The 27,500-nt window shown below is 35.7% G+C and overlaps 1 protein-coding gene across 3 annotated transcripts in view; it reads left to right on the top strand.

Annotated features, from left to right (window-relative positions):
* LOC137657810 (streptococcal hemagglutinin-like) overlaps positions 1-27,500 on the top strand; it is a 144,622-nt gene that overhangs the window by 56,669 nt on the left and 60,453 nt on the right. For all 3 annotated transcript variants that reach the window (XM_068392337.1, XM_068392338.1, XM_068392335.1), the window contains exon 2: positions 10,276-15,221. In XM_068392337.1, the coding sequence (XP_068248438.1) occupies positions 10,502-15,221 (4,720 nt within the window). In that variant the 5' untranslated portion in view covers positions 10,276-10,501. The remainder of the gene's footprint in view (positions 1-10,275; positions 15,222-27,500) is intronic.

The following is a 27,500-nucleotide window of genomic DNA, read 5'->3' as shown; positions in this document are numbered from 1 at the left end:
TCATGAAAGTTCAGTGATCTTAGTGTATAATTTTCTTGTAGGTCTTCAGCCTATTTTTTTCAAAGGGGTTTATTGCATTACATTGTATTTCCACCCATGAAACGTTTGTATTGGGTTCGATCTAGTCTCCAAAATTATACTTTGGGATTTTTTATGAAGCACAGTTTTTACGGAAATGAGACACTTCAGATTCAGTTTTACGTCTCTTCAAATTTGACTTATACTACCATTAATATTTTTATAGACCCCAGCCAACGTCTATACACAATCTTGATCATTGAAGAGTTAGGTTTATTTATCATTTATTTTAATAAAACGTTTAAGCAACATTCCTGACTCATTCATTTTGAAATTTTATGCCAAGTCTTGGGTCTTTTCAACCAAAGAGATTGAACTGCGAATAGATGGGGTATTTTTCTAAATCTCTGAACCCAGCATTGAAATTCTGTTGCTCCTCGGACTATTGCAGGACCACTAATCGTGACAAAACACTAAAATTACTTCATTTAAAATAAAAAAAATAGTTAATGGGGTCGAAAATATAATTTAAAAGCTTCTATAGCTAATGATGGCTGACTAACAGGGAAATCCTCCATTATTCCATTTTCATAGAAGCTGTGTTTAATCACTGTCTGTAGAGTCGCCTTTAGTTTTTAACCGAACTGGAATTGACAACTCATCCGTTCATTTATACTAGAGTACCCGACCCGTCAAAAATGACGTCTAAATATTTAGACACTCATATTCAACCCTTCCCTCTTTCCTCTCTACAACATGCTGGTTCGGCCATTTATGGGAGAGTGTAGCTTCCGAGTGTACCTTTTGAAGTATCCCCTCTCGCCAGGGTATGGCATCACCCTCTTCCCCCTGAGTGTGACAGGAAATATATATATATATATATATATATATATATATATATATATATATATATATATGTATATATATACATACATATATATATATATATATATATATATTTATATAATCAGGCACTTGCTCTTATTATATAGAGGATATATATGGCATTTATTTTTACTTACCTAACTGCTATTTTGGACGAAAAATCTTTTTAGTTTTCTTTGCAGCTTCAAGAGCTGCTTTTCTTAATTCCAAAGGTGATTCTCTTCTTTCATCTTGCGACCCTTCAGGCAACAGGGCATGAAACATGATTTTTGCTTCACAGAATTCCCTATTTTGTTATTGGCATCTTCCTGTTTTCTGTTTATAATATATGTTTCAAAGAAAACATTTTAGCTATTTATAATTCTTCAAACTACGATATAACATCGTGTAAAAGGACTGAATGTAACTGGCAAAATTAGGTAACTTATTTGCTAGGTTAGCTATATTTGATGAACATTTATCCGAATAATTAACCCCAAATGGCATATTTTGATATAAGCGGACCACATTCATTACAGTAGTGCGCGTTTGAAGTAAGAATTTAAGTTTGGACTTGTGCAGTCATGTACTCATTAATTTTGAAATATGAAGATAACATGAATGAAGCCAAATTGAATTTTGGACTTGTGCTGTAATTTATTCATTAATTTTGAAATATGAAGATAATTTGAATAAAGCTGAGATAAAAACATAAATAAATACAATAGCGAGACTGGATGTGATGATCCTAAAGAATACAGTGCATATTGATAACAAGGAGAATTTTGAATTTTGATCTAATATGATCCTATGAATGAAATAGAGGGTATTTTTTGTGTAAAACGCATTTGATTTTGAGTTAAATAAACATTAGGAAGGCGAGAACGAACTTTAAAAGTCTGCATTTCTGAGTTCTCAACATACTTTCCGTGTTTTATATGTTGAGAATTTATTAAATGGCTTTAATATAGAGGCTATTGTTAGTATTAAATATTCACGTTGTCCAGTTGATAGTTCTTTTATATTTACTTCGGTTTCTGATACTTCAGAAGATGCAAAATTATCATTGTGAATTTTCTACCAAAGTTTTTGTTGCATCATTCCAAGTGAATGACAGATGTTTATGACTAATCTATCACTGTAACACTTTCAATTTATAAAGAATATTTCTTGAAATTTTTATTCTTTTGATTTTACTCTTCACAATCTTAGCTTTTTTCTATTTCATGATGCAGTGCATGTTTTTGCATACGCTCTTTTCTTATCATGTAAGAATCGGCATGAAAAGTTATCTTTTATAGATGAGACAAATTTGCCCCATATTTCCCTCTTGCACCAGGCTGAGTATATAGGCTATTGAACGAGCACATTAAAGAACTGTCTAGGGTTCAGCATGCCAAATAAAGGTTGCCCTTGGTTTTTTGCTATACTACAGAACTGCCTTAGGATTTATATGCATACTATAGAACTGCATCACGTTTTGCCTGTATATGGAAAATTGTCTCGGGTCCAGTATGTATTCCAGAGTGCTACTAAAGTAATCACCCTGCAGCGGTACTCCAGATTTTGTGTGTAAGCATACTGAAGTGGTGTACCAGGTTAGATGTGTATTCTTTAGAACTGTCTGAGCTCTGGTATTCATGCTACTGCACTGCTTAGAATGCATACCTTATACCATAGAATTATCCCAGGTTTGTTTTGTACTATAAGGTTGCCCCCAGTTTGTCTGCTTCTGTATTCCTGCTCATACATGCTATAGAACAGTACCAATTTTACGGTCTGTTTGTGCATTGTCTGGCTCTCACCGACTCGGTACACATAGTGTAAAACAGCACCAGGTTTGCTACGTGTACTGTACAACTGCCCCAGCTTTTGTATGTATGCTGTGTAAAAAACTGCACCAGTTTTAGTACGTTTCCTGTACAACGGCCCCAGCTTTTGTATGTATACTGTGTAAAGAACTGCACCAGGTTTGGTGCGTGTCCAGTACAACTGTCCCAGCCTTTGTATGTATGCTGTGTAAAGAACTGCACCAGGTTTGGTGCGTGTCCTGTACAACTGCCCCAGCTTTTGTATGTATGCCGTGTAAAGAACTGCACCAGGTTTGGTGCGTGTCCTGTACAACTGCCCCAGCTTTTGTATGTATGCCTTGTAAAGAACTGCACCAGGTTTGGTGCGTGTCCTGTACAACTGCCCCAGCTTTTGTATGTATGCTGTGTAAAAAACTGCACCAGTTTTAGTACGTTTCCTGTACAACGGCCCCAGCTTTTGTATGTATGCTGTGTAAAGAAGTGCACCAGGTTTGGTGCGTGTCCTGTACAACTGCCCCAGCTTTTGTATGTATGCTGTGTAAAAAACTGCACCAGTTTTAGTACGTTTCCTGTACAACGGCCCCATGCTGTGTAAAGAAGTGCACCAGGTTTGGTGCGTGTCCTGTGCAACGGCCCCAGCTTTTGTATGTATGCTGTGTAAAGAAGTGCACCAGGTTTGGTGCGTGTCCTGTGCAACGGCCCCAGCTTTTGTATGTATGCTGTGTAAAGAAGTGCACCAGGTTTGGTGCGTGTCCTGTGCAACGGCCCCAGCTTTTGTATGTATGCTGTGTAAAGAAGTGCACCAGGTTTGGTGCGTGTCCTTTGCAACGGCCCCAGCTTTTGTATGTATGCTGTGTAAAGAAGTGCACCAGGTTTGGTGCGTGTCCTGTGCAACGGCCCCAGCTTTTGTATGTATGCTGTGTAAAGAAGTGCACCAGGTTTGGTGCGTGTCCTGTACAACGGCCCCAGCTTTTGTATGTATGCTGTGTAAAGAAGTGCACCAGGTTTAGTGCGTGTCCTGTACAACTGTCCCAGCTTTTGTATGCATACTGTGTAAATAACTGCTAGAAGTTCAGTACCTGTGCTGTAAATCTACCATACGTTTGGTGTGCATACTGTAGAACTCTCTTAGATCCGGTATCCATATTAGAAAATTGGTCCTTTGTTCTGTATGTTTACAGAACTGCCGATTGATGACTATACATTCAGCTGTAAAACTACCTTGGTATGATGTAAAACAATGTCAGACCTCAAATTGAATAATCAAATATCCAAAAGCTATAAAAAAGAATGAATGAACTGTACGTGTGAGGCAATGCTTGAGAGAGAGAGAGAGAGAGAGAGAGAGAGAGAGAGAGAGAGAGAGAGAGAGAGAGAGAGAGAGAGACTGCCTTTTGATAATCAAGTTTAGCATTAACCTTGAAACTTAGCAGACTAATTGTTTTATCGTCTGATGATTGAAAAAAAAATACATTTAGAACCCATTAACTCAACATGTTAAAGCTCTATGCTGTGTTATTTATTATACGGTCATGATATAAATTATATCTCAAAATTTTCGCCATCAAAGCCATTATTGGACTATGATTATTGGGAAAATTCCAAAACCACCACCTGTGCCGCTATTGGTTGGTATTTTTATATAGCTGTATTTAATTTCTGGAATTCACCACATTATGAGATATTTAAGATATAAAAGAATTTGAATAATCCCCAAATCCTGGTGTGAGAATAAAGGAGAGAAATCAGTAAAATTTGTTTGTTAACTTCAGCATCGTAAAGTTTGTAGTTTTAATATGATTTTTGCTCTTCATTTTTTTTTTATAGTCAGATCTTTTAGAAACTTTGCAGTCAGATGTCTTGCATGTCAGTTAGCGACCCTCCTTACTACGCTTTGATAGTCGAGTATCAACCATGTCCCCCTTTGGCAATCAGGTAGCCCCTTGTCCCTTTGCTAGGCAGATGACCCTTTTATTCCCCTATGACAATCCGGGACCCCATAGTCCCCTTTAATAGACCTTATTCAATGAATACAAGAGGCATTGATGTGTGGAGGAATCTGGTAGAGGTCCTTATCATCAAATAGTATTACAGGCATTAGTTAGTTGTTAGTTATCAACCTCCGACCGTTAATTATCAACTTGACATATTATGAAATATGTCAACTAAATCCCCCGGTTTTCAGAGAAAATCAAAACTGAAGTAATACTCATTTCGCCATTTAACCTTATTTACCTCTTCACTAAACTAATAACAAGGTTAGATTTGAAAGGATCTTTTTCAAATTGTTGAAATTGTATGGAAAGTTATATGCCTCAGATAACACATTCAGAGTTCCAATGAAATTTTAGGGAAAGACGTAAAGTTAGTTTCATTTTGAGTAATGACCTTAACATAATTAATATCCAATCCAATTGACTTTTGATTATTGATGAATGAAATGTATATGTTTTGTTAGATGCTGGTTGTGTTTTTCTTCTCAACTTAGTCCCGTTTCTATACGGGATCGTGTTTTTTTTTCTTTTTTTTTTTGGGGGGGGGAGGGGATGAGGTTCTTCCATCTATCTACCGTTGTTGTGCACTGATCTCAAGGCTTCATCCTCTTTTTTTTTTCTCTCTTTTTTCCCCTACCCTCTTCTACCCTGAACCCCCATCTTCATGATATTCCTTTCACTATGGCCATCCTCCCTTATAAGTGTCCCTATCATTTCAGTCTCCCCTCTAAACATTTCAACCACCTTTATAGCCTCTCTTAAATACTCATTTCTAATCTTATTGTCACTCGGACATCCATCTTTATACTCTCTACCCTGATATGTCCATTTTCTTATCCTTTTCATTTTTTTTTATTCTTTTAGTCTCTATATCAGAGCATAGCTGGTTTTACCACTGCCCTATGAAACTTCCCCCTCAGTCTTAATGGCATGTTTCGGTCACAAAGGCCCCCATAGCCCTTTTTCAAGCTTTTTTTTTCCTGCTTGCTTATACTGGAAATTATCTTTTTGTGTATATACAGGGTATTTACACCTTAACGGTTTAAAGGTCCTCATGAATGGCAGAGGCAAGGGACAGTAACAGTGCCCTAGACACTGACCAATTATACATATGATCAACGTCCAAGCCTCTTCTCCATCCAAGCTAAGACCAGGGAGGGCCAGGCAATGGCTGCCGATGACTCGGCAGGTATCCCCATAGGCTTCCCCAAACCCCCATCCTTAGCTCACAAGGATGGGGAGGTTGCAGACACTACAAGAAACTATCGAACTTGAGCGGGACTCGAACCCCAGTCCGGCAGATGGCCAGACAGGGACATTTACAATATGCTACCATTAGTAATGAGACAATTTAATCATTTTTTGTGACGGTAAAGTTGATTAATTATCATAAACACATAATTAGTTGCAAAACTCTTTGTATTTTGATGTACTTTTTAAACAACTTAAAGGAAATCAAGTTTTTTTTTTAATCTTCCTTAAATCCTGACATTTGATAAATGTTCAAACTAATATACACAAAGGTAAAGTATATATAGAGAAAATGCATTTCACTTGTTTCATTTGATAGCAGTAAGTGATTAAACACATTTTTATACAATATGTGTAGGAAGAGAAGACGATTGGTTGACGAACCAAGAAAGTTTGCTGGTGTGGACTGGCACAGAAAGACCATAAACAGATGCAAGTCGAGGGGCATGTTAAGGCCTTTGTCTTGCAGTGAACTAGCAATGACTGATGATATATATATATATTTATATATTTATATTTATATATATATGTGTGTGTGTGTGTGTGTGTGTAATATACCCGTGTGTGTACGTAAAACTCGCAAGGAAGCATGATGCTCAGATGGAAAAAGACCATCAGTTTCGCCTGACTTCCTCAAGAGAAAAAACGAAAACAGTCAGGATTCACTCTTAAGATTTTCATTTTCCCTGTAGGTTTATTGCATGCACACACACACACACCTACCTTAGATGTCAGTATGCCAGAACCCCCCCCCCCTTATATATATATATATATATATATATATATATATATATATATATATATATATATATATATATATATATATAATGTATTATTAGAAATTATAAAGTATACAGTGGTTCACACACCCGTTCTCTTTACTTATTGCACATCTCGATAAAGGAAAATGGTTCATTTGCATTAATAAGTTCCATTCATGGCGGAATCTCATTATCTCAATACCAGGATGATATCAATCCACGAAAGCAGCATTTACAAAAGCAGAGGAAGACTGGCACAGCTACTACCCGGATGGACTGCTATAAGGAAACCCACTGGGGGTTGGGTGGGATGTTGTTACGTTCCTTGCGGGAGGGGGGGGGGTTGGATTAGTCCGGAGAGGAGCTGTCTTGGAGGACCTTGGGAGACGAGACAGAACAATGGCGGAGTAAAAGGAGGAAACAGTGAAGGAATGGCCGGCGGGAATTGACGCAGGGGAAGGCAATTGTAAAGGGGGGTTGTGTTAATTCTACGATGTTCTACCTAGGAGGATTAGTAGTAATAAATCCTCCTAGGTTTTATGCTAGGAATGGGAAAGGTGGGGAGGGGGTGAGATTTACTGCGGGAATTCAAGGTCTATTTATATTGCAAGAACTGATTGATTGATTGTTCCCGTTTCATTCTTGGAATAGTAAAGACAAATGAAATCGGTGTCGTCGTGTTTTCCTTTATGTCGCAAAGCAATATTTCAAGATATACAAAGTGACATGTCCTGATAATATAGAACGTTTCTTCGTTCTTCAAGTTCATCATCATCATCATTTTCATATCATCATCATCATCTCCTCCCACGCCTATTGACGCAAAGGACCTCGGTTAGATTTCGCCAGTCGTCTATATCTTGAGCTTTTAAATCGATACTTTTCCATTCATCATCATCTACTTCACGTTTCATAGTCCTCAGCCATGTAGGCATGGGTCTTCCAACTCTGTAAGTTTGGTGAACTAATCTCTTGGGGAGAACGAACCCATCCCATCTCCATCTACCCTTCACCATGACTTCATCCACATATGGCACATATATACCGGTATATATATATATATATGCATATATATATATATATATATATATATATATATATATGTATATATATATATATATATATATATATATATATATATATAGAGAGAGAGAGAGAGAGAGAGAGAGAGAGAGAGAGAGAGAGAGAGAGAGAGAGAGAGAGAGAGAGAGAGAGAGAGTAACTAATTGGTTATTTATATATGTATATATATTTTTGTTTGTATATATACACACACATATATATATATATATATATATATATATATATATATATATATATATATATATATATACAGTATTTATTTATATATATATATATATATATATATATATATATATATATGTATATATATATATACACATATACAGTATTTATATATATATGTATATATACCAATTTTTGTTTTATGTATATTTGATTATTATTAGTATTTCTATTCGTATCATGTATCTCCGATGAGGATGCGTCTGCAGCATTGTATAATAGGGCGAAGGTGAAATGCCTTATTAAACCAAGGTGATGACGTCAATATACGATTGTAGGAACAAGAATTATCTGTTTTTTTTTTCTAACTGTTCTTCGTTCCTAGTAGGAGCCCTTGGGCTGTGGGAGTCCTCTGCTTCGCCAACTGCAGCAGCAACAACAACAACAGTAATGATAAAAAAGGCAATTTTAAGTTGTATTACGATTTCTTAAGAGGCCATTGACCAACTTTAGTTTTTAACAATTACCTTGAGGATTCGAGGGATCTTTGTTGAAGAAAGAAGGCTCTGTATCGCTTTGCTTGTTTTGTGCAGACAATTTTTAGTAACTGATGACTAACTGTTTTATCCAACACTCATTTGTCTTTATTATATTGTGCAGTTTTACATATTCTTTTAATGTAACTGTAATTTGTTTTCCCTTATGTTTGTTCAAGAATTGCATCATTGGTAATTATAGTGTTCATGTTTCTAAGAACCAGGTATATAATAAACCGGGACAAAGTGCATAAGGGATTAGGGAGGGGATGTCAAGTCCCTTACAAAGTAACGGTGTATTCACAAGTTATTGGATCCTTTGACTGGCCAGAAAGACTACATTGGATCCTTCTCTCTGGTTACGGCTCATTTTTTTCTCTGATTACTCATACACCGGATAGTCTGGCCTATTCTTTTCACATTCTCTTCTGTCCTCTTACACCTGACAACACTGATATTACTTAACAGGTCTTATTCACTCAAGGGTCAACTACTGCAATGCAATTTTTCGGTGGCTACTTTTCTCTTGGTAAGGATAGAAAAGACTCTAGCTATGGTAAGCAGCTCTTCTAGAAGGACACTCCAAAATCAAATCATTGTTCTTTAGTCTTAGGGGTAGTGCCATAACCTCTGTACCATGGTCTTCCACTGTCTTTGGTTTGAGTTCTCTTGCTTAAGGGTACACTTGGGCATGCTGTTTCTGTCTTGTTTCTCTTCCTATTGTGTTTATGAAGTTTCTATAGTTTATATATGAAAGATCTAATTAAATATTGTTAATGATCTTAAAAAGTTTTATTTTGATTGTCATTACTTCTCTTCTAGTATATTTATTTTCTTGTTTCCTTTCCTCACTGGGCTATTTTCCCTGTTGGAGCCCTTTTGCTTAAATCATCATGCTTTTCCAACTAGGGTTGTAGCTTAGCTAGTAATGATAATAATTAGGTTAAGTTAGGTTAAGTTTAGCTGTGTAACTTTGGAATGAGTGTGGCCAGACTACTTAGTTTCTATTCTTAGACAAGGCTCGAATGAAATAGGGCAAAGAGAATTCCAGTTCATCATCAGTGTGTTGATAATTTGGCATTTGCTTCAATTAGTCATGGCCAATATTATGATGATTACCACTTTCTGGCGTTTTTATTTTCGCGTCTGTGGGTTTCATCGTGGAAAATGTGCCAAATTCGGAATTTGAAAACATTTTGTTAATGACTAAAATCAAATTTAGAATTTGATAACTTTTTGTAAAAGAAAAAAAATGGAGGCAGATTTAATATTAGAATTTTTTTTTTTAAATGTGATAAATTTAGAGTTATACATCATTTTGTTAACGATTGATTAGATTTAGCAAAGGTTTGTTCTTTTGTGTTTATTTAAATTAAATGCAGGTTTTCATTGTCTGTTATATATTAGATATGCGTTTTGTAAAGAAAATTCATTTTTTCAAACAAATATTTTATGATGTTTTTAAAAATGTTCAATTTCAGAATTTACAAACCAAGACGTAAATAACCGAAGTTAACACTAAGTTCTTTTTCGTTAAAACTGTGTTAATTTGTTTCCTTGCCTAAAGGGAACTTAATTAAACAAAAGCATTTGTTGTTTTATTACCTTATTTTATTAATGATGGAATTTCTAACTGAATTTCATATTTACATTTTCTATTAAACAACTATTTCATTTATGCCAATACAGCTTTTGTGAAAAAAAAAGAATGGTAGAAATTTGTATTTCAGATCTACTGTATATATGTCGTCACTGTGGAAACAAACTGTAGTAATCGGCCCGTGTTCTGTTTCAGGAGTGAGGAAAGGTTGGTCGAGAGACAGACTTATATCCCAACTGGTTGTGGCTGCGTTAAGTGATAGCTGTGTGAGTCAGAGAAGGACAGGTGTTGCTGCTGCTGCTGCTGCTGCTGCTGCTGAGGCATCACAGGTGTGCCATTGCAGGTGCTGCCCCAGGTGTTTGTGTGTGTTTTGCTGGTATCGGCAGGTGATGGGTCGTCATGAAGAGCCTGTGCCGTAGAGATGGCTGCCCGACCACAACAGACGCTCACTGCCACTAATACAAATTCTAAACACAGTGCTCTTCTGGCGGACTCAGCTTCTAGTGCGACATTACCTTCACCCCACCTCTCTCACTACCAAGGGGGAAAATTAGGTTGCTCTTCAGATCTAGATGGTAGAGATGGCAATAGTGGACACCACATCACCCGTCCATCTGTTTCTCACCCCAACTTTTCCTCCTCCTCCTCTGCATTTTTGTCTTCCTCTACTTCAGTAGTACCTTTTCCATTGTCTTCCCTGTCTTTATCCTCTTCACTCTCTCCACCCCCAAGCAACCACAATCAGACCCCAAGGCCAGCCTCGCGTCGTACTGCTCGGCCCTGTTCTCTGTGTGGTACTTCAACACACCGTCCACAGCCGACATATTTGCCTACACCAGCATTTGGAGTACTTGAGCAGCCTATCGTGCTGCTGCATCGTTTAGAAGATGGCCTACCTCGAGGGGATGTGAAAAGCCTTCATGCTTTTGGTACTATCCGTCTCCTACCTGTCCAATCAACCGATGGACAAGCAAATGCTTCTGACAATAGCTATGATGAGAACACTGGCCATAATAATGGGGAAAGTCAGATAGGGCTGGCTATGGAGGATGCCACTGAAGGTAGCACTCAGAAAGTTCTCTACAATCACAGTTCAACATCGGAGTATGAAAATGATGCAACATACAGTGATGGTGACTCTAGTAACGAAAGATTAGAGGAGAGTGATACCGAGAATGGAGTAGAAAGTGTGTTCCTTGAAGAGAGTTATCCTCTTGAAGCAATTGTAGAATCTGAAGTGGCAGTTGTTAGTAACCATTGTGAGTGGAATAATAAACTGTATATTAGGGAAAATGGCTGTGGGTTCAAAATACAAAGTGTCAAAAAGTCTGATGTGAATAATTATTGTATTAAGAATAGTGAATGTGGCGATAAAACAGACAGGGTAGAATCTGTGAGGGACCAATGTGTTAAAAGTGACAAAAAGAAATTATCTAATATTAATCGTAGTTCCATTAACGCACTGTTGACGGGTCAAGGTAGTGAGAGTGGAAAAGAATTGTTACGAAACTCTTCTGTTGCAAAACCTGACTCTGCTCCTTCTGTCTTGCAGCAATCTTGTGATAAAATCAAAGAAAACTACTTTCCTAAAAATAAGCAGTCATTAAGTGTAAATAATTTTTCAGTTCCTTCGACAAAATGTCCATCCACTCTATCAACTGACTGTGTATCCACAACATCTGTTAAAGCTTTACCTGGCTTCATATCTCCAAGTTGCACTGTACCTACACCATGTTCGCAAACTACATTAACAACAAAACCATTTGCACGTCAATGCTCATCATCTACTGTGCAAAGTTCCCCAGATTCATTTATAGCTTACTCCCCAAAAATGAGGCACTCTCCTGTAGCCTGGAGTCCACACAGAGCATCACCAAATATTTGTGAATCTCCAGCTCTTATTTCTAATTATTGCCCTTCATCTGATATATCATCTCCAGCACCATCTCCCCCATCTCCATGCGAGTCTCCCTCCCTTCCCTTTTCCCCTCCTCCTTCTCCTGCACCTGAGGTTATTCAATCACGCACTGTAGAAGCATTGGGTAAAGGCGAGTCACAAAGTTTTCCTCTTTCCCCTTATTCACCTGGTAGTTCACCATCTTCACCAATTTATCCAGCACCCCCACTTTCCCCCAGTGATTCTCCTCCATCTCCAACGGCTTCTGCAGATTCTCTTCTGACTTCACATGAGGGTTCTTATGCTACTCCAGTTGAACAAAATGATATGATGGAAGATACTTCAGAGATGAGAGGTCTTCCATGTACTCCGTCAGAAAGTGGTGACAACTGCGCATCATCTCGGCTCTCTTTGATGATATCTGATAGTTGTGATGTTACTACTGAAACAAATGCTCAGGTTGAATTTCAGTTAGGAGTTAATGATGAATTGAAATCCACACACATTAAATCTTTAGAAAACTCTGTTTCTGTAGCCTCTTTGGATCAGAGTGAAAATTTTGCATCTGATGAATCTGAAGCAGATATTAAATCCAGTTTAGAAGATTGTAGTTCTAGCAGTGAAGAAAAGAAATCTGTTTATACTGAAAATGATCCTAATTCCATGAAATTAAAAGTTCGTATACGGTCAAAGACAGATGCATCATTGGCTGTCCAAAAATTCTCAAATGAAGAATGCAACAAAAATGGAATTCCAAAAATTGTGTTAACATTAAAGGGTAGTGGACCAAATAAAGAGTATTCTTGCTCAAATAAGTTAAGGAATGATAGCCATCCATCATCTAATGATGATGTTACATACAGAAAGCATAAATCTAAAAAAGATAGGAAAGAAAGAGAGAGACACAAAGTAAGGAACACTCCAAAAAGAAACAAGTATAAAAGACATCTTGAACTGTTTGGAGAGGATAGTAATGATTCTCTTAAATTGGAAAGTTGTGATAATAATGGAATAAGTAGTAAATGTAATGACGCTTCAAGAGATGCAGAAAAAAGTAAGGGTACCGAATCTCCCGTGTTATTCTCTTCTCTACGTAAATCTGATTATAAAAGTGATGATGAATTGATCTTGCCTATTAAAAAGCCACAGTACAGTTTTTCCGAGAATATTCAAATATATTGTGAATCAGTGAAACATCCTAGCGCGGAGGAGAAATGTATTAAAGAAGATTCATTTTCAGATGATTTGCCAGATTTGGAACCTGTGCCAATCCCAGAAGACAATGATGAAGTTCTGAGGATATGCAAAACGAGAGTGCATGTGAAACAAGAAGTTGTTCAAGCTAAAATACCAGCTTTTAAGAAAAAGGAGATAAAATTTCAAAGAAGCACAGCCAAAAGAGGCGTTCTTGCTAAGAAACGGTTGTTAATGAGTAAGAAGAAGCAAAGAAGAACTTTTCTGAGGAATATACATTCAAAAAATGAGGTAAAAAGCTCTGAAATTAAAAACAAGTTAAATATTAAAGAAAAATCAGAGGGAGGCCACACAGATTCAGATTGTATATCAAATGTCAATCAGAGCAAGGCTCAAGAAGATCACTTGCCAAGGAGAAAATCTACCGAATTGTTCAACGTGGAGGAAAAAATCAGTGATCCAGTTCCATCTGAATCATCATTAACAACTCAGGAAAAAGTGAGCATTGACAAAGATGATTTGTCCCAAGATGCCAAAGTACAACAAATTCAAGACACACTATCCAAATTGAAAGGAGAAATTGACACCAAATGTGAAAATGATCATTCCTCTCAGGTGAAGCAAGAAGGGTCATATCTAAGAGCTCAGCCAGAGAGAACCACAAAAAAATGTGAAGCAGGACGGGATTCAGATTCATGTCTCTGGGTCAGCTTTGGAGTAAATAGACCTGTTCCTCTTCCTGCTTCTGATTTACCTAGTCTTGCACCAGAAATTAAAGTTGAGGGAACTGTCAAATTAGAGTGTGAAGATAATGCAGAAGTAAAGAAGGAGATTCACGATAGTGTATCACCCACCCCTAATCCACAGCAAACTAGTGTTAGCATTCCTCAGGTAGATGACAGTAACACTGATATAAACGAATTAGCCTCATCAGTTGCTGACCCTAGGAATCCATTGCCTATTCCCTCTACTGATCAGGCAGCAACCCAGTATTTTGATGAACCCTTGTGTAAAAAAGCCAAATACTCAAAAGCAGATGATGTGATAAATAATATTGTATCAGAAGAAATGAAGTCAGCAGGAACAACAGGAAATAGTCCAGACTTACCACCAGCGACATTGCTAATTTCTGTTAAAGAAAATGTTGTTATGCCACATATAAGACTTAGAAGTGCTCCAAGATTGACATCAAAGGCAACGGAAGAATCTCGGGGGAATCTGCAACGAAGTGATGACGCACCAAAATGTGCAAAAGTTTCTAGAAAAGATATAGGCGATAAAACTCAGAAGCTTGAAAGTTGTAATTCATCCCATTCAATCTCGCATCTCTCTGGTAATTCTAATAGTGATGTTATTAAAGATAAGCTAAAAGACTCTGAAATAGGACCATTGAATTCTGTAAATGCTATTATTTCTCGTAAATTAGAAGCTGAAGATGGTCAGTATTACCGTCCGAAAAAGATTCAAAAAGTTTCAAACGAAATTGTACAAAAGCTACCCTGTGAAAAGAGTCAGTCAGATGTTTTGTTTCCTGAAGAAACAGATTTGGAGAAAACTGCTGCTAACAGCTATCAGTATACAGAGGGAAAGATCATTCATTCAAGTGCTAGTAGAGATTCCTCTTGTGAAGATGAACAAAAAGGTCGTGATGAAATCATAAGTTCTGAAACGCCCACTAGTGCTTCCAGACAAGATAGAGAAACCCCCGAGTCTAATCTTTTAAACTGTGATAGAGGAAATCTTGTAGATACAAATGAAACTGAGGAAAATGACAATGTTATCATTCCACCTCCACACGATCCAGAATTCGACAAGGTTTGGGCTGGTCGTCCTCGCAAGAAATGGAAAAACCGCCGGCGAAAGCAGAGTGCGAAGTCTGACCTAGAGGATGGAGTGTTGCCCCCGGATAAGTCTCAAGAATCACTGACTAAGGACTGCTCTACTTCTTGCAAGGACCCAGCTGCTCCCAAAAATATAAAATCTACCAAAAAGGACAAAGAGGCCACCAAGAAACCCAGAAAATCGAGAAAGAAAGATGAAAGTGGACCAGGTAGGAAAGAGAATTAATTGTTTGGTTGTTTTGGGGGAAATGTACATTAGTCTCATTGTGATTCCATTTGACCTTTAGATAATTGACGATCTTATTAGTAATGTTATGATCTTGATTTTGTTTTTGCCTAATAGTGAAGATTCTGTGCATGACAGTAATATATCAATGCATTTTCTTTTAGATGAAATTATAATTGCTTTAATAAATAGATCATAGATAAAGTGCAGCATACAAGTTTGTAAATCAACTTCAAGGGGGAAATCCCAAAGGTTTTAGAATTAAGGTAAATTATGATTATGTTGTTTTGTATAATGTAGACCCATGCTGGAGGATTAAACATTCTTCTTATTTTATCATTTCGTGGCTTCATGCCCCTGTGGTGATGATAGATATTGTTTAAGCTCCCAAGATCTGATTTTACTATATTTACCAAGTGCTGTCTCTAAACTCCCTTTTCATTTCTAGTTTTTTAAAGCTATTTTTTACCAATTTATCAGCAGAAAAATCCCATCCTCCTAAAACAGTTGTAGGATATCGGAGACTGGACTGAATATCGTATTCTTGCATAGGTCTCATTTTTAAAAATTAATTTTACCGTTAGGAATGGAATTATTGCTCTCATCATATCAATAATTATATTTAAAGTATATAAGTAATAATGGATAGGATTATTTTTTTTTTATTTCACGGCGTGTAACCAGTAGGGGAGAGGTAGTAGAGGTGGTTGGCGGGGCTATAAAAAGGAACTTACAGCGCAGTAAGGGCTTGAATGGGTGGCACTTCCAATGCGTGAGGTGTGCCAGGAAGTTGTGTCCAACTGTACATGGACAGTATAGAGTGCATATTAAAAACTAGGGGCAAAATTAGAGTAGATATTCGGTATATTTGTTCACTGAAATTCTGTTTTCTTTCACTTCAATTATTTTAGCAAATGCGGTAGCTGTTTTTATATAGTAAAAAAATTGTTAGTGTGTTTTGGGTTATTTTCCATTTTTGACCTTTTATTTGACTTGTTAAAGAACGCTAGGTGTCAGTAACACTAGGCCGCGCTCATATTCCCTGAATAGGCTGACAAGTCACCTTTTATAGTTTATATATGAAAGATGTTTTGATACCGTAACTGTTCTTAACATATTTAATTTTAATTGTACATTACTTCTCTCGTAGTATATATATTTCCTTATTTCCTTTCCTCACTGGGCTATTTTTCCCTGTTGAAGCCCTTGGGCTTACAGCATGATGTTTTTCCAACTAGGGTTGTAGCTTAGCTAATAATGATAATAATAATAATAAGTAATAATTGATAATTAATAATAATAATAATAATAATAATAATAATAATAATAAAATAATAATAATAATAATAATAATAATAATAATAATAATAATATGTTTTATGAAGCTTAGGGTAGTTTTAGAATTAGCAATTTTTTTTCATATATTGTTTTTAGCACTCCGTAATGCCATTTTAATTTCCTAGTTTTTCGAAGTATTGTCTTTTTAGTTTTCTTATCGACCTGAATGCCTTCTGGTGTAATTTGATGTTCTTAAGGTTTTTATTATAGTTTTTAATTATTTCTCTTGTAGTATATTTGTTCGCGTGTTTCCTATTCTCACTGGGTTATTTTTCCCAGTTGGAGCCCTTGGGCTTATAACATTTTGCTTTTCCAACTAGGTTGTAGCTTGGCTAATAAAAGTAATAATAATAATAATAATAATAATAAAATAATAATAATAATAATAATAAAATAATAATAATAATAATAATAATAATAATAATAATAATAATAATAATAATAATGATGATGATGATGATATAGAATCCTTCATTTTCACCCAGTCAATCAATATATATACACCATAGGCTATTTTTTTTCTCCCACGTCCCTAGATGCTATTATCCACAATAGTGGTTTCGAGTTCATTTAGATTAATATGTATTTTCAAGATGCAATCTCTACGGAGCCTTTGTGCAGCTTCAATACCTAATGCCGATTTAGTGTCATGACCGAATCAAGTGTTGAGGGACCACAAAAGTGAAGAAATATATGTCTTGTGTGTCAACCCCAAAAAATCGATTCTCTAGAGGATTGGTGTTTGTATTACATATAGAATATTCTTTAGAATATTTGCGGGAAGAGAAGGCAAACAAAAATTAGTGTATATATATATATATATATATATATATATATATATATATATATATATATATATATATATATATATATATATATATATATTCTATACATGCTGCTTTGTTATATTTGTCACCTCGATCAGTAAATATCTAAGGAATAATCTATATGATATCTCCCTTATATAACAAGGAGCAAGTGCCTGTCTATATACAGTATATATATATATATATATATATATATATATATATATATATATATGTATATATATATACAGTATATATATATATATATATATATATATATATACAGTATATATATATATATATATATATATATATACAGTATATATATATATATATATATATATATATATATATATACAGTATATATATATATATATATATATACAGTAATATATATATATATATATATATATATATATATATATATATATATATATATATATATATATATATATACATACATATATATTTTTTTTTCTGGTCATGCTAAACGGCAATGTAAGACTTATAACAGCCGTCTTGTAGGTAGGAAAAGAGGAGGGGGAGGGAAAGTTTGAATCTGTGTGTACTTATTTACCTAAATATTTAGCCGTCACTCTTGACTGGATGCGTAACTAGTGTATACACACACACTATATATATATATATATATATATATATATATATATATATATATATATATATATATATATATATATAGTGCACAACATATAAGATTGTTATTGCTGTGCATATGGTCCTATTTGACTGTTATGATTAAATGTTTGATTGTCATTTATAATGCTGTTTTCCAGCTGTTTCTTAGGTTACTGATATGTCCTATTTGATGAACATTGATTCTTGTATCCTGTTTGCTTGCTATTAATTTGAATGTCGATAAGTTAACGCTATTGTCATTACCGTATGGTGCTGCTGCTTCTTTCCTACCTTTATCCGTACATTAAGGGGTCGGTTGCCTGATGCATTTTCTCCAATGTCTTTTATCAAAGGCATCCTCTTCCTCTAAACCTTTTTTCTCCATATCATCCTTCACCTCATCTTACCATCTAATTATCTGCCTTCCTCGAGATCTTTTCCCCCCTAACAGGTTCCTCCCTAGCGCTCCTCACTCCTTTCCACCATCCGTCTTTACCACGTGACCAGACCATCTTGGTCGTGACACTATTATCTCTCGTGTAATCTTCACTGCGCCTGCCATTCTTATTTCACCATTCCCCAATATTTCAAGCAGTCTTATTACTGTGCTATAGATCTTGACTTTTACCTTGATTGGCCTTTCCTTATCACATAGCACTCCTGCTACCTCCCTTCACTTCTCCCAAGCTGCTTTTATCTGAATTGGTCCAACTGTTTTATAACAGAGACTCTACTTTCATGCATAGCTATCCTGTCCCCACCGTCCTTACTGATCACCATAGCTTGTGTCTTATCCACATTTTCCGTAGTGTATTTTGACTATTTGGTTGACTGATCACATTCTAATTTCAATCACAATCCTTCCCTCAACGCATGACTCGACAAGAAAAGGATCGTAATTGCCTAGAATGAATATTTTATTTTTCTTATTTTTCCTTTCCTCACTGGGCTATTTTCCCTTTAGGAGCCCATGGGCTTATAGCATCCTGCTTTTCCAACTTGGGTTGTAGCTTAGTAAGTAAGTAAGTAATAATAATAATAATAATAATAATAATAATAATAATGTGTTTATTTCCTTTCCTCGCTGGGTTGTTATCCCTGTTGCAGTCCAAGACTTGTAGCTTCGTTACTACTACTACTATTACTACTACTACTACTACTACTACTACTACTACTACTACTAATAATAATAATGTGTTTATTTCCTTTCTTCGCTGGGTTGCTATCCCTGTTGCAGCCCAAGACTTGTAGCTTCGATACTAATAATAATAATAATAAATAGTAGTATCTTATTGCTTGCAAATTCTATTACTTTTCACATGACTTTAATTTTTTATGTTGCCTTTGCGGTTTCCGGTCCCATCAACTTCACGTTATTGGATGATCGCTTTTTATAAGTGATTTGCTTTGACGCTTCACCTGGTCACAGGTGTTCTCCAAACCTACCAGCACGTGTTTAGGGGTCGCTGTGAAGCAAGTGTTCTCTCTCTCTCTCTCTCTCTCTCTCTCTCTCTCTCAAGTGGATATCTAGTTTGCATATAAACTGTACATAAATTAGTAGTATACAATATACCATCTCTCTCTCTCTCTCTCTCTCTCTCTCTCTCTCTCTCTCTCTCTCTCTCTCTCTCTCAATTTTAAAAAGGTTATTTAAATGAATATCTAATATGTATATAAAATTTACATAAATTATTTGTATACAAGGTACCACCTCTCTCTCTCTCTCTCTCTCTCTCTCTCTCTCTCTCTCTCAGCGTGTAACAAACAGTTAATTCTCTCTCTCTCTCTCTCTCTCTCTCTCTCTCTCTCTCTCTCTCTCTCTCTCTCTCTCTCCAGCGTGTAACAAACAGTTAATTCTTTATTTCTTTAATCTCTACTGGAAGTGGCAAGTTTTAACCACTCATGTGTCATTTACTAAGATATATTAAGAACTAATGAAAACTTTTCAAATCTCTCTCTCTCTCTCTCTCTCTCTCTCTCTCATCTCTCTCTCTCTCACCCACCGTGTGTGTATGCGCGTGTTTAATCACTTAACGTCAACAAGATTGTTTATAACCTCAAAATGACGGGTAAATCCATTTTAATTACTTGAAGAGTTAGACAGATGTTATGGCAAGTACATCGCAGTTCTTCAGTTAATATTCACAAATGGGCCAAGATGAGTTCAATGTTTGTTAAGGGATGTGGAAAGAAATGTAGGCTAATTTAAAACACGGTCAATGAACTGCTTGACGGTATATAGTTCATCTCTTTCTCTCTCTCTCTCTCTCTCTCTCTCTCTCTCTCTCTCTCTCTCTCTCAATTACGCTGTTTTTCTTTGCTATTAACCATTTCTCTATATTTTATTACAACTATCAATTTTGTACCCAAGGAGAAAGGCTAATGCTTAGTTCTGACGTCATTGTGTTAATGTTAATATTTTTATTTTTTTATTTTTTTATTTTTAGACAACGTCTAAAATTATTAATAGTAGGCTTTGTGACATTTGGCAACTCCAAACAGAAACGACTTCACTAAATAAAGGAGGATTTTATTCTCATAAGCTTTTTAACCAAAAATCTTAGAGATATAATTAGTCTTTAATGGAAATGTGTCTCCGTGTTTTTTTGTAGCCGTGATGATGGGAATGGATTCCGGGAACGTTGGTTTTTGTAGACGTGATTCCAAGAATTCTTGCTATCATCTTTATCAATATATAATAAAGAGCAAGTGTCTGGATACACTTACACACACACACACACACACACACACACACACACATATATATATATATATATATATATATATATATATATATATATATAAATATATATTACACTAGTCCACGGCAGAACAAAGGCCTCAGACATGTCTTTCCACTTCGAGTCTGTTTATGGTCTTTCTGTGCCAGTTTGCGCTCGCCAACTTCCTTAGTTCGTCGATAAATGTCCTGCCCATGTCCATTTCTTTTTCTTACAAGTTGCTAGAATATCCTCTCCCTTATTTTACTCTCTTATCCATGTTGCTCTTTTTCTGTCTCTTAGTGCTATTCCCATCATTTTTTTTCCTTAGCTCTTTGAGTGGTAACTAGCTTATGTTCTAAGTGTTTGGTAAGGCTTCAAGTTTCTGATGCATAAGTCAATACTGGTAGGACCATCTCATTAAATGGTTTTCTTTTTAGAGAAAATGTCATTTTAATTTTCATAATCTCGTTTTGTTTACCAAATTCTCTCCATCCCATGCTTATCCTTCTTTTAATTTCAGTCTCGTGTCCTGGGGAAACACTTACTGTCTGTCTTAAGTACGTATATTCATTTACAATCTCCAGAGGCTCGTCCATAAGTCTTATTTTACTTTAGGCAACTTTTACTTTAAGGGCTCCTTTTCCAGTCCTGTACAGCAGTGGAACCATACTCTCTACAGGGCCTCCACAGTCGTTTATCTTATTCGTTCGAGAGCATTCAACATTTCACATCGCGTATTGCTCGCTTACTGTTAAATCGTCACTATCGAAGCACTCACAGAATAAGAAAGTCTAAAAGTTTCCTCTTAAAAGCCTTAATATCTTCAGTCATTTGGATGTCTCATGGGAACTTATTGTATAGTATAGGGGCCGCATATTTAAAGGCTGTAGTGCCCACAGTAGACATATATCTAGATTCCAAGAGTTTGAAACCATTTGAAATTATTCTCGTGTCAACACGATTTGTTGGCTGCACAATATATAGCAATTCTCTTAGATATTTTGGACGAACAATTCTGATAACTTGGTGGGCTATTGTACATATTTCAAGTTCAATTCTCGCTTTAATCGGCAGCCAGTGTAAATCAATTATTATAGGAGTGATCCTTTCTGTAGGTGGGACACCTTTTATCAGTCTTGCTCCTCTGTCTATTATGTTTTGTAATTTAAGTCGTCACATCATATACCAAGGCACTTTCCCCAATTTTGGGGGGTAGCCGACATCAACAAATGAAACAAAACAAAAAGGGGACCTCTACTCTCTACGTTCCTCCCAGCCTGACAAGGGACTGAACCGAGTTCAGCTGGTACTGCTAGGGTGCCACAGCCCACCCTCCCCCTTTATCCACCACAGATGAAGCTTCATAATGCTGAATCCCCTACTGCTGCTACCTCCGCGGTCATCTAAGGCACCGGAGTAAGCAACAGGGCCTACCGGAACTGTGTCACAATCGCTCGCCATTCATTCCTATTTCTAGCACGCTCTCTTGCCTCTCTCACATCTATCCTAAGTCGTACTTTCGGTAAATTGTAATAGATGGAGGTACAGTAGTCAATCCTGGTAATAACACAGTTTATCACAAGTTTCTTAGTTTCTTAACAAAATATTCATCCAGAATATTTCTTAGATGATATCCAGCAGGTTTTACTACATTGTTTATTTGGACTCTGAAAGACAAGTTACAGTCAAGAGATACGTCCAAGTCACGAACTATACAAGATATCGGAACCAAATCGTTGCTGATGTTTATTTGAAAATCGCCTAAGTTTCTTATGCTGTTTTTTCTTATTTGTTGTCAGTATTTTCATTGAACATTACCTTACTATTACTCATATTCATTTTCAGTCCCACATTTCGGCTTTCTATATTCAAATCCCCCAGCATCTTTTGTTATTCCTCCCATGATTCACTAAATACAACTATGTCATATGTATATCTCAAGTTCTTAAGGTATTCCCCATTAAAATACCTCTGATATATATATATATATATATATATATATATATATCTCACTGTCCCTCGGGTAGGGAGAGAGGAAGTTGGCATACCCTGGTAGGAGCTGCGTGTGTAGGTGCATACAGTATCTCTGAATATTTATCCGTCATTTTTGATGGGTTAACTATTGTGTGTGTATATATAATTTTATATATATATATATATATATATATATTATACATTATATATATATATATATATATATACATTATATATATATATATATACATTATATATATATATATATATATATCTCCTAAATTTCATTATAACGAATGGAAAACCAGTGATTTTGTAAAAGCTTTGTTTGCCCAATGCGTTCCATGATATAAAGAAAGAAAAGGGAAGAAAGTAGATTCAATATATAGATAGATAGTAGAACTTAGTCATGTTTGCAATTCATATTTCTTTTCTGCTGTGTTTAGATTAAATCCCAGAGGATTTGACTCTCTCTCTCTCTCTCTCTCTCTCTCTCTCTCTCTCTCTCTATTTACATTTTCATTCTTCCTGTATACAGACTGTATATACAGAATGTATAAATAGATATATAAGAGAGGGGTCTAATCGGTTAAAATTCTCTCTCTCTCTCTCTCTCTCTCTCTCTCTCTCTCTCTCTCATTTATCTATTTAGACTTAATTTATAAAAAAAGAATGAAATTGGCAGTGACTTCCTATGAGCACATTCCAAAAAATACGAATCAGATAATATTCTGTCTATTATACTCCTTGGCCACCTGAGAATTGGACATGACGCTGACTATTTGAATCTTGCTTTTTTTTTTTTTTTCTTTTTGCCATCTTGTGTGGAACGCGGGCTCTTACCTTGGCGCTACGGGCTGCAGATTTGCAAGAGCCCGTGCTTGGCCACAAGGACCTGGCAGACCGTAATTGTGTGGAGCACGGGCTCTTGCGTTGTCAACCCGTTTAAAAAGATAAGTGTTCATTTGTTAGAGGCGACGTGAAAACATCGCAATTTTCTGGTCAATACCCTCGTTATGCGGACGTCAATCTGAGTGCCGGGTTGAGGGGGGGGGGAATTAGTCTTTCTTTATGCAAATATACTATCATGTATATATGTTATAAATTGCAAGATTGCAAAATGTGTATTTCATAATAAAACATGAAAAATTAGTCTTTCCAAAGATCTGGGTAAAAATTTAGAAATTCTGTATAATTTTCAGCTTTTTTCATGGAAGGTCGTCGTCAAAATATACAATTTTTTATCATTTTCAACGTTTTCCAACGATGTGTTGGAAGTAATAAGAGTATTGGAATAGTGGGGCATGTGATTGAGTGTCAATTATTGCAAGAGATGGAGACACTTGTCCATTTAAACGAGAAATCATTCTCCCTTTCATTTACTTATCTGGCGGTTGCCATGACAACCATCTTGTGTGTTCTTACTTCTGATGGCTTCTTCCCAAGATTCTCTCTCTCTCTCTCTCTCTCTCTCTCTCTCTCTCTCTCTCGTTGCCAGACAACCATCTTGTGTTGTCATTAGTGTTTTGACAACAGCACGAAACTTGCGTATTATTAGCAGTGTGCATCGATTTGATTGAATTTCACATCGAGCATCATCATCATCATCATCTCCTCCCACGCCTATTGACGCAAAGGTCCTCGGTTAGATTTCGCCAATCGTCTCTATCTTGAGCTTTTAATTGAATACTCCATTCATCATCTCCTACTCCGCGCCTCATAATCCTCAGCCATGTAGGGCTGGGTCTTCCAACTTCTAGTGCCTTGTGGAGCCCAACTGAACGTTAGGTGAACTAATCTCTCTTGTAGAGTGCGAAGAAGATGCCCAAACCATCTCCATCTACCCCTCATCATGATCTCATCCACATATGGCACTCGAGTAATCTCTCTTATAGTTTCGTTTATAATCCTGTGCTGCCTTTTAACTCCCAATATTCTTCTGAGGGCTTTGTTCTCAAATCTTCTAAATCTTTTGGAGATTATTTGAAATAATCTGCAAAAGATTTAGAATGATATAGCAATGAAATAATTTATTTCATTGCTATATCATTGCTCATGTCCATTCTGTAACACAGATCTCACTAAACTGATATATAGCCTGATTTTTATAGGTAATTTCAGATATTAGATTTCAACATTTTACTTAACCTAGCCGGTTTCTGATTTGCATTTTGCAATCTTTCATTAATTCCAATATTTCCTACAATATAGATATTAAGCACAATGATAGAAATATTAATGATAATTATCGTTGTTATTATTACTAGCCAATATAACCAAATAGAAAATAAAACGTAAAAAAAACTAAACGAAGTATCGCACTTCAAATTGGTCAAACAGGCCTTAGGCCTAGAGCGAGTCTGTGTTCTTGATTGAAAGAGACCTCAGATAAGATGCCCAGATAAATAGGACTATGCCGCCCTCTCCGTGATGGTCCAATAAATCCTAACGCCAAAAAAGAGCAAACAGCCTCTCCGGGCATTCCCTCCCAAAGCGATAGGGATCACTGGAGTCCGGTGACATCCAGACGGGAGAACAATCTTCTCCCAAATGGCAGGACAAAAGATGGCGGTTGTGTGGCCATTAATGGGTAGCACCTCACTAAAAGACTCGCACTGTCGCACAACTGTATCCAGATCTGAAAGCGTTTTACTTTTGCTTTCTTGAGAGATTTCGATAGGTTAATTTGTCTTTAATTTAGGGAAAATTTACATTTCTGTATAGAATTGATGACCACGAGGTATGACAAAATGTGTGTAATGTTAGTAATAATGGAGTAATTTCTGTGGTAGTGTATGATATATATATATATATATATATATATATTTCAAATAAGCCATATATATTAATACATTAAAGTCTGGATTCTCTTAACAAATCCCCGCCGGTCCGACATTATAGTCTTTGGGCGGTTCCGCCTGGGGCTCTGATCCCGAGGTCGTTAAAGGAATCCAGACTTTAATGTATTAATATATATGGCTTATTTGAAATATGAAAGAAACACGTTTAAATGTGCAAAAATTTATCATATATATATATATATATATATTTAATCTATGTATATATATATATATATATATGTATATGTATATATGTATATATATGTATGTGTATATATATGTATGTATGTATATATATATATATATATATATATTATATTATATATATAAGTGTGTATATATATATGTGTATATGTGTATATATACACACATATACATTATATATATGTATATATATGTGTATATATATTTATATGTATATACATATATGTGTGTAAATATATACATTATATATACATATATATATATATATATATATATATTATATATATATATATATATATATATATATATATATACAGTATTTGTAAATATATATATATATATATATATATATATATATATATATATATATATATATCTTACTCATAACTGTAATCGAACAGTTTTAACATGTTTTTTTTTTTCAAAAAGGCCCATAAAAGAAACACAGAAAATATAAATAAATCACTATATTTCGACCAATACACATTGGCCCTCTTCAGGATGTAAAGTAAAAATGAGGTATTCAGTGGACAGTGGCGGTTTATATAGGAAAGCAAAAAGGGTGTTTCCAATTGTTCTAAAGTTGTTATAATTGCTGGAAGGATTAGCCAAATCTAATTACATCCAGGTGCGTCTTCTTATTGTTGAGCCGCTCGGAGGATCTGGTATCACTGTTTGCCCGTCGGCATGCTCGCTTGTGTGGACAGGGCTTAAGAGCTCCCGTCCGGGGAGAGAGCTCCGGACAATATCGAACGAACGAACGAACGAAAATCAGAAGAAAATCTCTTGACCTCTGATGCATATCTGGTGGTCGGTCTCCGTGGATTATCTTCTTAATGATAGGGTTGAGAAGAGTATTGTCCACTGTGTCAGCTTTCCATGGGCTCCTGGGTAAGTTCATTGTGTTTGATTGATTTATGATGGCTAATTCCAGGATCTTCCTTCTGTACGGACTGGTACTCTTAAAAAGCAAAGACACTGGTACTCTTAAAAAGCAAACACGACTCACTCCAGTTAATCTGGTGCCCTAAATCTCTAAGGTGAACGAAAATCCCCGAGTTTTTATAGCCATACCTAACAGATCTTTTGTATTCGGATAATATTTGAGATAGAGAACGGCCCGTTTGTCCAAGTAGACTTTTTCACAATCTCCACATGGTACTTTATAAACGCCGGATTCTATATCTCTTTTATTTTGATAAACATTTATAAGGGCGCTTCCTATGGTCTTGGTATATAAAAAAACAAAGGGGTTCTCAGCTATCATAAATTTTTGCACATTTAGACGTGTTTTTCATATTCAAATATATATTAATATATTTTGATATATTAATGTCTGGATTCTCTTAAATGTGCAAATATTTATCATTAATGAATGCCAAGTAACAAACTATCAATTAGCTACGATTGTGGAGATGGGTTAATTTCAATTCTAAGTACAAAACACCTGAATTCGACAGGTATAAGTACAGCAGAATTGTCATTGACTTTTATCTTTCTTCGTGGCCAAGTGGTAGTCACTGTCTCTACAAGTTTGCCGGACCAGGGTTCGATTCCCGGCCGGTCACAAGCTCTTGTCTGTGCGTGATTTCGCCTGGGGCTCTGATCCCGAGGTCGTTAAGAGAATCCAGACATTAATGTATCAAAAATACATGGCTTATTTGAATGTATATATATATATATATATATATATATATATATATTATATATATATATATACACATACATACATAATGTAAAT

The sequence above is a fragment of the Palaemon carinicauda genome, chromosome 18 (genome assembly GCF_036898095.1).
Source record: "Palaemon carinicauda isolate YSFRI2023 chromosome 18, ASM3689809v2, whole genome shotgun sequence".
NCBI lineage: Eukaryota > Metazoa > Arthropoda > Malacostraca > Decapoda > Palaemonidae > Palaemon > Palaemon carinicauda.
Note: the sequence above shows the minus strand (reverse complement) of the source record. Positions and strands in the feature narration are given on the sequence as shown.